At 37.1% G+C, this 12,500-nt stretch overlaps 1 protein-coding gene across 3 annotated transcripts in view; it reads left to right on the top strand.

Moving 5' to 3' along the window:
* LOC122259002 (gamma-tubulin complex component 2) overlaps positions 1-12,500 on the top strand; it is a 16,221-nt gene that overhangs the window by 3,047 nt on the left and 674 nt on the right. For 2 of the 3 annotated variants that reach the window (XM_086531789.1, XM_086531790.1), the window contains 14 exons: positions 1-81; positions 672-864; positions 1,218-1,401; positions 1,799-1,942; positions 2,431-2,585; positions 2,882-3,010; positions 3,180-3,356; positions 3,820-3,994; positions 4,798-4,948; positions 5,215-5,445; positions 5,842-6,036; positions 6,398-6,572; positions 7,232-7,375; positions 12,096-12,262. The exon at positions 1-81 is cut by the window's left edge and continues 84 nt beyond it. In XM_086531789.1, the coding sequence (XP_086387915.1) occupies positions 1-81; positions 672-864; positions 1,218-1,401; positions 1,799-1,942; positions 2,431-2,585; positions 2,882-3,010; positions 3,180-3,356; positions 3,820-3,994; positions 4,798-4,948; positions 5,215-5,445; positions 5,842-6,036; positions 6,398-6,572; positions 7,232-7,375; positions 12,096-12,262 (2,301 nt within the window). Of the gene's footprint in view, positions 82-671; positions 865-1,217; positions 1,402-1,798; positions 1,943-2,430; positions 2,586-2,881; positions 3,011-3,179; positions 3,357-3,819; positions 3,995-4,797; positions 4,949-5,214; positions 5,446-5,841; positions 6,037-6,397; positions 6,573-7,231; positions 7,376-8,252; positions 8,325-12,095; positions 12,263-12,500 lie in introns of all 3 variants that reach the window. The other variant, XM_086531788.1, reaches the window with a different exon arrangement.

The raw sequence follows: 12,500 nt of genomic DNA, 5'->3' as shown, positions 1-12,500 counted from the left end.
GAGTGCCGTGAGGATCTTGGCGGAAAATGCCCCAGACCCTCAGGCTTTTCTCAGCAAGTATGATGAACTGAAGAGCAGAAAGTAAGTGAAAGTTTGGTGTTTACTGAGCCTCACGGACTGTCAAAGGCTTATGCAAGAGGCATCGCCACTTTGCAGATTGGTCCTTTACGTCCTATTAGGTCCTATAATTTATACAGGATAGGGTCATTCTGGTGTTCTGAATCTGTAGCTTGTCCTCTCTAGTGTTGAGAAGCAAGTTTTATTTCAGTGTATTATGATTTTAGATTTTATTTTGTCTAGCTTAATTTGGCTGGTATTAGCAACTGGTCAGGGGCTCCTTTTGGCTGGTAGGTAACGGATTAATGCATCATCTTCTACTACTGCTTTCTTTTTCTCTTTCTTCTTCTTCTTCTTCTTCTTCTTCTTCTTCTTCTTTTCCTTTTTCCCATCCACGGTCAGCCACTCAAGTTTAACAATAACAAACTTACTTTATATCATTGCATTTGTTCATGTGGTTGTGCTGAGTTTGAAAATAATCGCAGGAAAAGTGTTTGTAAAAATACTCAAGTGTTTTTAATAATAAACAGCTTTTTATACACAACATTTACAATGTTTCAATTAAGAATATGAAAATTTCCATCTGAAGGTCATTTTTCCATTCTCAAATGCAGCGTGCGCGACCTTGACCCCCTGGTGGTGTTTCTGAGTGGTCTGGTCGAAGACGAAGAAGTGCGGAACGCGGTAGAAAGTGGCTCGAGGTTGAAGATGAAGGAAGAGGGCATGTCCTTTACTACAGTTCCGAACATTGTCTCGGAGATTGAACAAGCAGCAGAGACAAAGCTCTCGAAAGACCAGCTCAATGAGGTATGTCAGTTGCTATTTCTTGTTTTGTTTTATTTTTTTTTATTCATATTCTTGTTTGTTATTATTATTATTATTATTATTATTCATACTGGTTGAAAAGTGTTTCATGTATTTTTTAAAGTCTTGATTCTTGTCTCTTTCTTCTCCTGTGTATTTCCTGTCTTCTTATTTTGTTAACAAATATACATTGATGTCTGTTGATGATGATGATGATTATTATTATTTATCATTATTATTATTATTTTTTTTTTTTTTTTTTTCTTATTTATATATATATATATTTTTTTAGATATAAACTTGGAATTCAGATAATATTGAGTTTTAGGTGATTATCACTGCTCTACAATTTTCAGTTGCGAGACCGTTTGCTGCGCGAATCACAAGTGACGCATGTTCCAAGCGAGGCCATGCGAGCGGTTGAAAGGGGAGAAAAGAAAAATATCCTTGGACCTCCGACCCCAAGCTGGCTGGACAACCGACCTTATCACACCCTGGATTTCGTGCAGATGGAACACAGACCAGACGTTGGTGCATTGGGTAAGATTTACCTCTCTGTTTGTTGAGCTTTGCCTCTGCATTTTTCTCCATTCATGTCTTTCTTCTATTATGTATTTCAAAGTAAGTGGTCAACTTCATAAGTACTTCTTCAGACAAGTTTTTTTTTTTTGTAAGTTGCACTGAAGCAGTGTAGTTAATAAGTATCCTCTTTTGATGGCTTTTAAATTAACTTTAGACTTATAAATGATGTTCATTACATGGCCTTAAAAATAGCTTACAGACTACATGGTATTTTGAATAATGATCAGTTTTACAACAGTCACCGTTAATTCTCATTCTTTCTCAGAAATCAGTATTTTAGTGTTTTATTTTCATACATCTAGAATTATTTTTGTTTTGTACATGCTCATTGAGTTATTGGATTTCTTCTTTGCAGGCAAGGTTGCATCAACATCACAAGAACATCAGCTGATAGAAGATTTATTAAGCCTCATGATGGGAATAGAAGGAATGTATATCACAGTTCAGCCTCCAGCTAAACATTACGATGCCCCAGAGTTTACCGTAGATCCATCCGTTGGTATGTATTTGTCTGTTGATTACGATATCAGTTTTGTTTTCTGTACTTATCATTATGTTTAGATATGAATGCAATATTAGTGATGTGTGTATATAAAGAAGAAATGAGGTACAGTTGCAGGAACATTTCCCTTAAGCCAGTGACAAGGGATAACATCTGTACATGCCATAGTGGGTGGGATTAGATTCCAGATGGCAGCTAATTGGCAACTACTGTCTGGCATGGATTTTTTTTTTCTGAGGTCCTAGTTCTCATACTACACCCTTTCAAAGTTGGCCTACATGCTAGTTTAATTACTACATGCTAGTTTTTTTTTTTATACTTTGGTTGAAAAAACAAAAAACACCTTGTCCAGAATCAAAATGAGGCATTCGTGTTTGAGCTCGAAATGAACCACAATTTTATCGTGGCACTGATGGGTTAAGACCGAGGCTGTGCTTCATTTTATGTAAAGGCACATTTTATATTAGAATCCTCACTCTTACCAGAACCTTCCTTGAGCGCGCTAGTGAGCCGCATTTTGCCACTGTGCGGCCACTACTCTCAGTTGGTGAGGTTTGTGGAAGACAAGAGTCTGTATCATCACGGATTGGTGAACCAGGCCTTGGCAGCTGCTCTCACCAGCCTAATCAAAGACTATATGGTAGGTTTGCTATATTATTTCTTTATGTGTATATGAATAGTTGTACTGATACTCATGGTTAATGTCAATCCAAAATCACCTAGAATCAAAGGTAGCTAGAATTTTTGTGCAAAACTACAACAGTTATTGAAAAACATGTTATATACAGTTACAGAGTTTGGAATTTATTTTTTATACTATTCATTTTATATAGGTTATACTCTAATGTATTTAGTATTGTAATAGTTTCTCTCTTTTTTTATGGAGCAACAAGGTAATTAATTTTATATCATTTATATTCTTCCTTCTAAATACAGTTGTTAGTGACACAGTTGGAAGCACAACACCAACGATGGGCCCTCACCCTGCACAAACTATGGTTCTATGTGGAGAAGACGATGGCGGTCATGGACATGCTTGCTTGTATCACTAGAATAATCACAAAGGTTCGTTTTTTCACCACTCACTGATGAGTATCTGATATTACAATACTAAGAGAGACTAAATCTGGATATTCTTCATTTTTGTATGTAAATGGGATTGTAACAAGTATCATATATGTGAATATCATAAACATAGCACATGTAATTCTATCACGAACGTTTTCTCTTGCAGTCAGAGGCACACGGAGGATCGGTGCTGAGTCTCCTACATGACCGCACTCTGAGCCTCACGGGTTGCGGACAGCTGCAGGAGGTCATGGTGTTCCTAACACAGGCTGCTGCTGTCCCCTACATGAACATGCTGGCGAAGTGGCTGTATCGTGGTATTATCAACGATCCTTACAATGAGGTTGGATATGAAAAGATTTTAAGGCTGTTGTCTGTCTGTTTCTTTATCTCTGTTTCGGTATTTATGATTTATGTTTATGTTAAGTAGGTGCATATACAGATGGATAGAGATATGGACAAGTGTATGTAAATGTCAAGTACTCTCCGTGCAAAAGGTGTTTGTGATCATCTCATAATTTTAAAACTGTTATTGTCATTTTTTAGGATATTTATAGAATTTGAGTCAGAAAACAGAAACAAGCCTTAAGAACTCTTGTTTGAGGATGTCTCAGACTATTTACTATTTGTTCATTCATCTGAAGCCGGAATTTTAATTTTCTCGGACATTCATCTCAAAGATTCGGAACCAGAAATTGGAAGAAAGTCCCCAAGACCGCTCTTCTGCATGTCACGCCTGTTAATGGAAATAAAGGAAACAATGACATGTGGCACCTCTTTCCTGAAGGCTTAGGGTTTCTTTGCAGTTCATGGTCGTGGATAGAGAGAGTGGCAGTGAAGAGAACGAAGACCAGGACCTGACCGATGACTATTGGGAAAAGAGATACACAGTCATTCCCCACAACATTCCTGCTTTCTTGCAAATGCATGCCGATGTCATTCTCCGGACGGGGAAATACCTTAATGTAATCAGGCAGTCAGGTTAGATATGAGGTCCCTCTGCTTTTGAATGACAGTGATGACCAGACTGGAATCTTTGTTTATTCTGTGGGCGGGTTCACTATACTTTTTCAAGATTTTAGGGGAATAAAAAAATCATATTTGAATACAGATTTATGAGGGACTTTAGGAAATTCTTTTAGATTACAGTAAAATATACCACTTAGAAGTAATATCTTATAGCCAGTATCAATATTTCCATTTCAAATTTTTTATTAAGTTTGTATACTCTGTTACCTCGGATGACAACTTCTGTGCGACTAATTTGCTAAGCTACAGTGAAGAGTGTCAAAGTTTCCAGTCTGGTGGTGGTTATTTGTTAATTCTTAAGGATTATCTATTGTGTTTATTTTCTCTCTTATCTGATTTGCACATTATTGCAGATTAATTGGTTTATCATGAAAGCTTAACAGGATTAAAAGAACTTGCATGTATTTCACAATTTTCTGTCCCTGTAACTTGGTCAAACTTTTATGCTTTACTATTTCGCAGAGGTCAGTTGTATATGCCTCTGCTTCACACTATCTGGTATTAGGGAATGAGAGTTATGGATAATGAGTTAGTTTTTATATGGTTAACAAGCTGATGGTAATGCATTTATGTAGTGTGAAGGATTATTTGCAATAGTCACAAATCAAAATGGTTTTTGAAACAAAAACAAGCAGACAAAAACTACATCAGCACAATTTATGTCAGCTTTCACCATATACTTTCTGCATAAGTGAAAAAAAACATAACAGACATAACACAAACAAAGAACTGATCCCTTCTATATCAATCCGTAGATCACAGCGTAGTTTGTCCTGACCAAGAGGAACTTGCATACAGCATACGGGATCCATCGTACACAGAGGTGATTGAGCGAACGTACAGTTTTGCCTCCAAACGACTTTTAGAGTTGTTGATGAAGGAGAAAGACTTGATGGGACGACTGAGGTATGTCTGCTTTCGCCTTAGAGATTGTTCAGAAAATATTTTATATGTGAAGTACTTTGAGATGCTGGACTAGAGATAAGTGATCATAGCGCTTTGTGACAAGCGTTATGAACTATAGAAATGATTAAGAAGCGTCAGAGTAACAGGAAAGAAGTAATGTGGCAAACCATAGGCTAATCAGTCGGCATTATTCCGACAGGCATCGAAGTCATGATGACGAGACTGATTTATTATAAGCATGTGATGAAGTGGAAATGCCCTTCCAGATCTGTGAAACACTACTTCCTGCTGGACCAAGGAGACTTTGTTGTGCAGCTTATGAGTCTGTGTGAAGACGAATTGAGCAAGAACATCGACGACGTTCTTCCCACGAGACTCGAGTCCCTGTTAGAATTGGCACTCCGTACCTCAGCCGCCAATAATGATCTGTACAAGGATGACATCCAGTGCGACCTGCAGCCCATAACACTCATGAACCAGATGTTGAGGATACTTAGGTAGGTCTAGAGTTGTTTTTGTTTGCGACTGATTTATTTCGCTATATTTACTTTAATCAGAATGAGAATATAATTTTTGATGGCATATGATATATGCTTTTTCCCAGAAAAGAAAAGGGGCAGAAAGAATTCTCTGGCATATTCCAGAGATGTTACTGATACACATCGAAACCTTGGGGTTACGTCTGATAAAACCTTGCATCTTAAATATATAAAGTGTTGCTGTATTGCAGGCAGCAAAGGAGGAATGATATAAGATATTTCCTCCTACTACACACATCAGTTTTAATTTGCTGGAGCCTTTGGGGTAATTGCATTAGCTCCTCTACTTTTACATGATCTGTAACCCTTTTTCTCTTTCTCTTTCTCCCCACCTCCCCTATCTTTTTTCAACAGCATTGAAACAGAGGACGAGCGCGAGTATTACCCACAAGAAGAGCGGCTACAACTGTCTGGGCTCCAAGGGTTCTCTCTGGGATACAAAGTGACGTGGCCAGTGTCGTTGGTGCTTGATCGGAAGACCATTGCCTGCTACCAGATGATTTTCCGCCATCTGTTTTATTGCAAGCATGTGGAGAGGCTTCTGTGCAGGTGAGGCATCTCGGATTCTACTTGCTTTAGTTAGTGACCCTAAGAAAGCATTAATTAAGGATTCAGAAATACTATACTATGGTGATTAATCAAGGAGGTTAGTAGGATCTCCTTAAAAGATTTAGGCGGAGAAGCTTTATCCGATCATAGTATTACGATTTTATTTATATGTAATATTTTGCTTGGAATAATACGGATTTAGCAAAAGGGTTAACAAAACTATTGAGGCATAGATATTCATTCTGATTAAGAAGACAAATAATTATTGTCTGAGATTGGTTAAATTTTTGTTTTCACTTGATGCACTGTCATGAATACCATTCCAAATAGTGTGGTGTTTAATTTTTTCTCTCCATTTCAGGGTGTGGGTCAGCAACAAGGTCGCCAAAAGTTTCCCCTTGTCGGCTTCACGGACGTACACGGCAGCTTTTGCTCTGAGACAACGGATGTTGAACTTCATACAGAACATTGAATATTACATGATGTTTGAAGTCATAGAGAGAAACTGGCAGACATTCATCAACAAAATGCAAAAGGTAAGTCATGGACTAGAGATAACTGGCATCTCTTTTTTTAATGTGCATTGCAGTTTTTAAAGTTTTATTTGTAAGTGTTTTATGTCTTTTCCCTTTGTTATACTTTATGTAAAACATTTTTGTGCTCTTCATAATTTTCCAAAGGATTACATTATCATATATAGTGATAAGAAACATGATACATTCCTGTTTAGCCTTTTAGTTTAGGCTAGTTTAGACTTTGCTGAAGGTATTAAGGCACATGTGTAAAAAGAGTGACCCTAAGAAACACTGTGGTGATTGATTGATGTGGATTGTCGCACCTTAGTAAAGATTTAGGTAGAGAAACTTTGCATTATTATTTAAAGTGTATATGATATTTACTCAGGCATACAAATTGAACAAGAGAGTAAATATAATTTTTGATGAATGACTATTCAGGTAAAGAGATGATAATTGTAGTTAGAAGAAATTATTACATCAGTATTGATTTGACTGAGATTTTAACTCAATAACGACAGGGTGGTTTTGGCCCCACTGGGGTATTTCAACACCTTTGCCACTCTATGTATGCACAATCACCCACCGTTAGTGAGTTAACTTCATGAATGCTGCAAGAATTAAGTGAGAGTAAATATGGCTAATGTTGGTAAGAGCTACAAAAATATGATTGATTTCAGGTTGAGAATGTAGATGAAGTGTTAGCATTCCACAATGATTTCCTGAGCGGCTGCCTGAAGGACTGCATGCTGACATCACCCGAGCTGCTGAGAATGATCTCGAAACTTACAGGAATATGCGTCAACTTTGCAAACTTTATAGAGGTAATTTTTTTAAATTTCTTTTTTTAATGACATACAGAACTGGGACTAATTTCAAATAATTTTTGATTGAAGTTTTGGGGGTTTAAATTGGGAATATTATGCAATTTGTAAGTAACTGGGGAAATACCACTCAATGGAAAAGGTTCCTTATATAGTATGGAATGGAGGATAGGAATATTTTTTGTTGACGGAAGGATTAGGGATTTAGAACAAAGACATATAAGAATCATCTTGCATATGAGATTATTTTTTCAGTTGAGTGGTATATCCCTGTACATGGATTTTTAAAAAAAGGAGAATATCCTGCTTTAGTGTTTTTGAATAGATTTCTTTTTAGAATAAAGTCTTTTTCATGTAAAGCATAGGAAGTGATGGATTGCGATAATTTTGTTTACTTTTGATGAAGTAACTATTTGATTGCTATAAGTATATGTTGATACAAGCAATTTACTCTGTATTTTTGTAGGAATGGCTAATGTTAAACATTTCTTGTCACTTTTACAGTAGATTCAGGTGTATTACTTGCTAGATTTGCTTTTACCTTTTCCTTCAGACTTTTTAACTTAATGTAAAAGCCAGATATAGATCATATGTTTGTTATGTATGAACTGGATCACCATAATTAATGTAAGCAAGGTTTTTTTAATGTCATTAGGATAATTTATATCACAGGAATTTATGGTTGCCATTGAGAGATCTTAAGGTACTTTGGACATGAAAGCTCCCAAATACCTTGAAAGCCATCAGGAGCACGTTACATAAAAATGAAACTGTCTTATCACTGTCTTACCCTTCTTCCATTTTCCTCTCTACTGCCCTTTCCCAACCATTTATCCCCCTCCCCCCTTCTCCACTTTTGCCCCCCCCCCCCCTCCAGAGAATGAGAAAATACTACTTGGAAGCCGAACTCTGGATTTCTGATGAGCGGAGAGACTCAATAGACCGTGAGGTACTCGTAAAGAGATAGTTAACCCATGATTGTGATTTCTTATCTTTTTTTTTTCCCCCCCTTACCCGTCCCCCCCCGTGCTGTACTTTGTAGTAGGCCCATCTAGATTGATAATGAGAAGAGAGTGATTCTTGCATGTCTTATAGTCATTAGAGTGAATTGAAGTTGTAAGAAATATATCGCTGTGGGAATGCTTATGTGGATCTTTCATTCTTGCATTAGACAACCCAACCAGCATAAATACAATGGGGAATAAGTGTCTATTCAGTGATGTTTGATTGGAATTGAGGTAGTTTCAGTATGTTGTCATATTCCTCCCAAAAGGGGGGATACAACTAATACTTTGTTGTTTTTTTCATTGAGATAGGAAAAGAGAAAGAAAGAAATATAAAAGTATATGTTTACTTTTGTGTGTGTGTGTGCGTGTGCGTATACATGTGTGTGCGTGTGTGTGCGTGTGTGCGCACGTGTGTGTGTGTGTGTGTGTGTGTGTGTGCGCGCGTGTGTGTGTGTGTGTGTGTGTGTGCACGTGTGTGCGTGTGTGTGTGTGTGTGTGTGTTTATGTAAAACAGCTTTGTTTACACTCTCACATGTTCTCAGAGTAACTGTAAGCACCACATGAAATTCCAATCTTACAGATTCATTGACTTTAATTCACTCGCAACTGACTACATTTTGGTATTGATTTTCTCGTTCCTGGTAGTGCATGGAGTACGTAATATAGGAGTTTCCGAGTAATGAACAAGATGTGTTATATTTACATTATGTTTGTAATAAAAGCATCTTACTGAAAGAAGTATAGGATTGATTGATTTTTTTTTTTTTTTTTTTCCTCTTTGTATTTCTGTGTTATATGCTTCTTAAATTCCAATGAAAGTTTGTGTTTGCATTAAACAATTATGATGTAATTAACAAAAATGAGAAGAGATTGACTGCAAAAGAATCATGTACTGTTAAATAACTTCGCTATAATTTTGGCAATGCTTTTATCGTTGCAGAGGCAAGGCATCCATGCATTATGTGTATATTTGTTGTTGTTTATTTCTTTACATATTTACATTATTTGCAATACAAAGACTTTGTTTGAACATGTAATGCTTGGCCGATCATCACCAAGTGCATCTTCACCTTGGTTTAAAAAAAGAAGAAAAAGAAGCGTAAAATGTAGGTGGTTTTCTTCCTGAAATGTGGAACAGTGTGGTAGCCTTTGTTGTGTTTGTATTTTTGTTTTGTTATTATTATTTTTATTATTGTTATTGTTATCATCACCATCATCATCTTCACCATCATCACCACTATCATCATCATTATCATTATCATTGTCATCATCTTCACCATCATCACCACCACCACCACTATCATCATCATCATTTTCCTCTTCTTCACCATGATCATCATCTTTATTGTTAGATAAAAAAAATAAAAAAAGTATTCTTTGTGAAAACATTGAGAGGGTATGAAATATGAATGAATCATTTCCTAATGGTACGATTTTTATTAATATTTCAATTGTGCGTCTACAGAAATACTCCCATGATTTTGCATGTTGGAATTATTGATTCGCATTCATACCCGTTCTTTTTTCTTTCCTATCATTGCCATTTTTATTATTTTCATCAATTTTTATCTCTAAAATTCTTCTTCCTCCCATTCTCCTTCTTCTTTTCTTCTTCATCTTCTTTCTCCTCTCTCTCCTCCTCCTCCCTCTCTCCTTTTTTTTCTTCTTCATCTTCTTCCTCTTCTTCCTCCTCCTTCTCCTCCTCCCTCTCTTCTTCATCTTCTTCCTCTCCTCCTCCTCTTTCTCCTCTCTCTCCTCTCTCTCCTCCTCCTCCCTCTCTTCTTCTTCATCTTCTTTTTTCTTGAGATTTTTACAGTGGCATGGTTTGTGATTGTACATTTTGTTATATGTCGATATGTCATCCCTCTTCTTCTTTTTCTTTTCTCTAATGATATCATTAATATTACTCATATTACTATCTACCATTGTAATTGTATTTGGTTTCATTCTGATAATGATGATAATTGTTATTGTTTTTATTACAGTTTATTGGTATTATTACTGTTATTTTCATTGCTGGTATGTAGATAATGATTATGATAATAATGATTATTGTTATTGTTATTATTATTAATATTACCATCATTATTATTGTTATTACTATTATCATTATTATTATTATTACTATCAGTATTATTATTAATATTATCAATATTATACAGTGCTGTTATTGTTTTTGTGAACAATCTAATTTCTTATTTATAATGTTCATACTGTTCACTATCCTATTTTTCATATTTTTATGATGAGAATGAAACACGAAAGGATGTAATAGGACTAGATGAAAGTGGTGTTTAGTGCTTGATTTTGTTCTCTCATACTCGGAGAGGGAACAGAACTGAATATTCAGTGATGGAGAAAATAGTGTCTTTATTAAGTATTCCTTCTGCGTCTCGTTGTGGATCCACCTTTTCGCACGTGCTTCTTCTGATTGAATCGCAGTGTCTTAAACTTGGAAGGAGATAGTGGTTCTAGATTAATCGTGGATCTGCTCGTACGGGCTTTAACCCTCTCTGGACGGGTGGTACACTACGGTACCACTCATTCAAGGGCCGGGTGGCCGGGTGGCACCATATGGTACCAGTCATTTAATTGATTTAGGCCTAATCGTTCGAAAGCCCCAGCATTGTGACATGCAAGGCTGGAATGCCCCCGTCGTAAGTGGGTTAAGCGTCTCGACGAGTCACGTCTTGATGCAGGGTGCTGTTGATTTGGCCGGGAGGAATAGCTGGGATGAGTTGTTAGAAATGTTTGGGATTTATGATCCCTTGGTGTAGGGAAAATGCATCCTTTTTCTCTCTCTCTATTTTTCTCTCTCTCTCTCTCTCTTTCTCTCTCTCTCTCTCTTTTTCTCTCTCTCTCTCTCTCTCTCTCTCTCTCTCTCTCTCTCTCTCTCTCTCTCTCTCTCTCTCTTCTTCTCTCTCGCTCTTCTCTCTCTCTCTCTTTCTTCTCCTCTCTCTCTCTCTCTCTCTCTCTCTCTCTCTCTCTCTCTCTCTCTCTCTCTCTCTCTCTCTCTCTCTCTCTCTCTCTCTCTCTCTCTCTCTCTCTCTCTCTCTTCTCCTCTCCTCTTGTCTCCTCTTCTCTCTCTCTCTCTTTCTCTCTTTCTCTTTCTTCCTCTCTCCTCTCTCTCTCACACTCTCTCTTCCTCCCCCCTCCTCTTTCCTCTCTCTCTCTCTCTCTCTCTCTCTCTCTCTCTCTCTCTCTCTCTCTCTCTCTCTCTCTCTCTCTCTCTCTCTCTCTCTCTCTCTCTCTCTCTGTAAAGTTGTAAAGACATGTATAGAAGCTTGTATTATAGCTCATGCAGTTAGAGCTTATTAAGTCATTCTTGTAAAGAGGCTGCATTTGATTATGACAAGGTGAGATTAGGTTTTTGCATAGATCCGAGCATGATAGCCACGCCGAGAAGTGAAAACGATAATAAGAAAAATGTAGGCCAACATACACAAGAAGAATTAAGAATCTGTATTACCATCTTAGGTAGCTGAAGGACATGCCTGTGCTATAGAAGAAGCTACCTGTTCTGCCTGATATTTACGCCCTTTGCTTGTACATCCTAGCTTAATATTTTTGTGTTATTTCATCATCCACTGTGAATGTCTCGGAGTTTGATATACTCTCAAGTTTGTTGACAAGTTTCATAATGTGAGTGCATAATGAATTAAACATAATTAGACTCTTATGACTAACTGATTTCTGCCTTACGCACACCCAAGGAGTCTCCAGAGCCTGCAGCCACCACCCATGAAGATAGTCAGAGCTTCGAGCAGACTATTTCGCGCTTTGAGCTCCAGTTCTCGGGAATGATTTACACGCTGATGGAGAAAATCTCGGAGATGGGGAGAGACAACTACAACGACGCTCTGGTTAATGTGATTTACAGGTGAGTGTCATAATGGTTTTTGTTGTTTTTGTTGTTAGTCGTTGTATTAGTTGTCACTGTGTTTGTGGTATTTATGATGGTTATTAGCATTATGATAATTTTGCAATCTCTTAAACGGACTAGTTGTAGTCATCAAACTTGACTCTTTTGTCATTGCTTATCATATTTGTCTTTGCAAAATCCTCAGCTTCATGAGTACATATTGCGGTATGTATACACTCAGCCGATAAAGCAATTC

Source organism: Penaeus japonicus, unplaced genomic scaffold, assembly GCF_977035675.1.
Source record: "Penaeus japonicus unplaced genomic scaffold, GWHDUDI00000001_assembly GWHDUDI00000036, whole genome shotgun sequence".
In the NCBI taxonomy this organism is placed as follows: domain Eukaryota; kingdom Metazoa; phylum Arthropoda; class Malacostraca; order Decapoda; family Penaeidae; genus Penaeus; species Penaeus japonicus.
The sequence above is the reverse complement of the archived record's forward strand: the minus strand, read 5'-3'. Positions and strand labels throughout refer to the sequence as shown.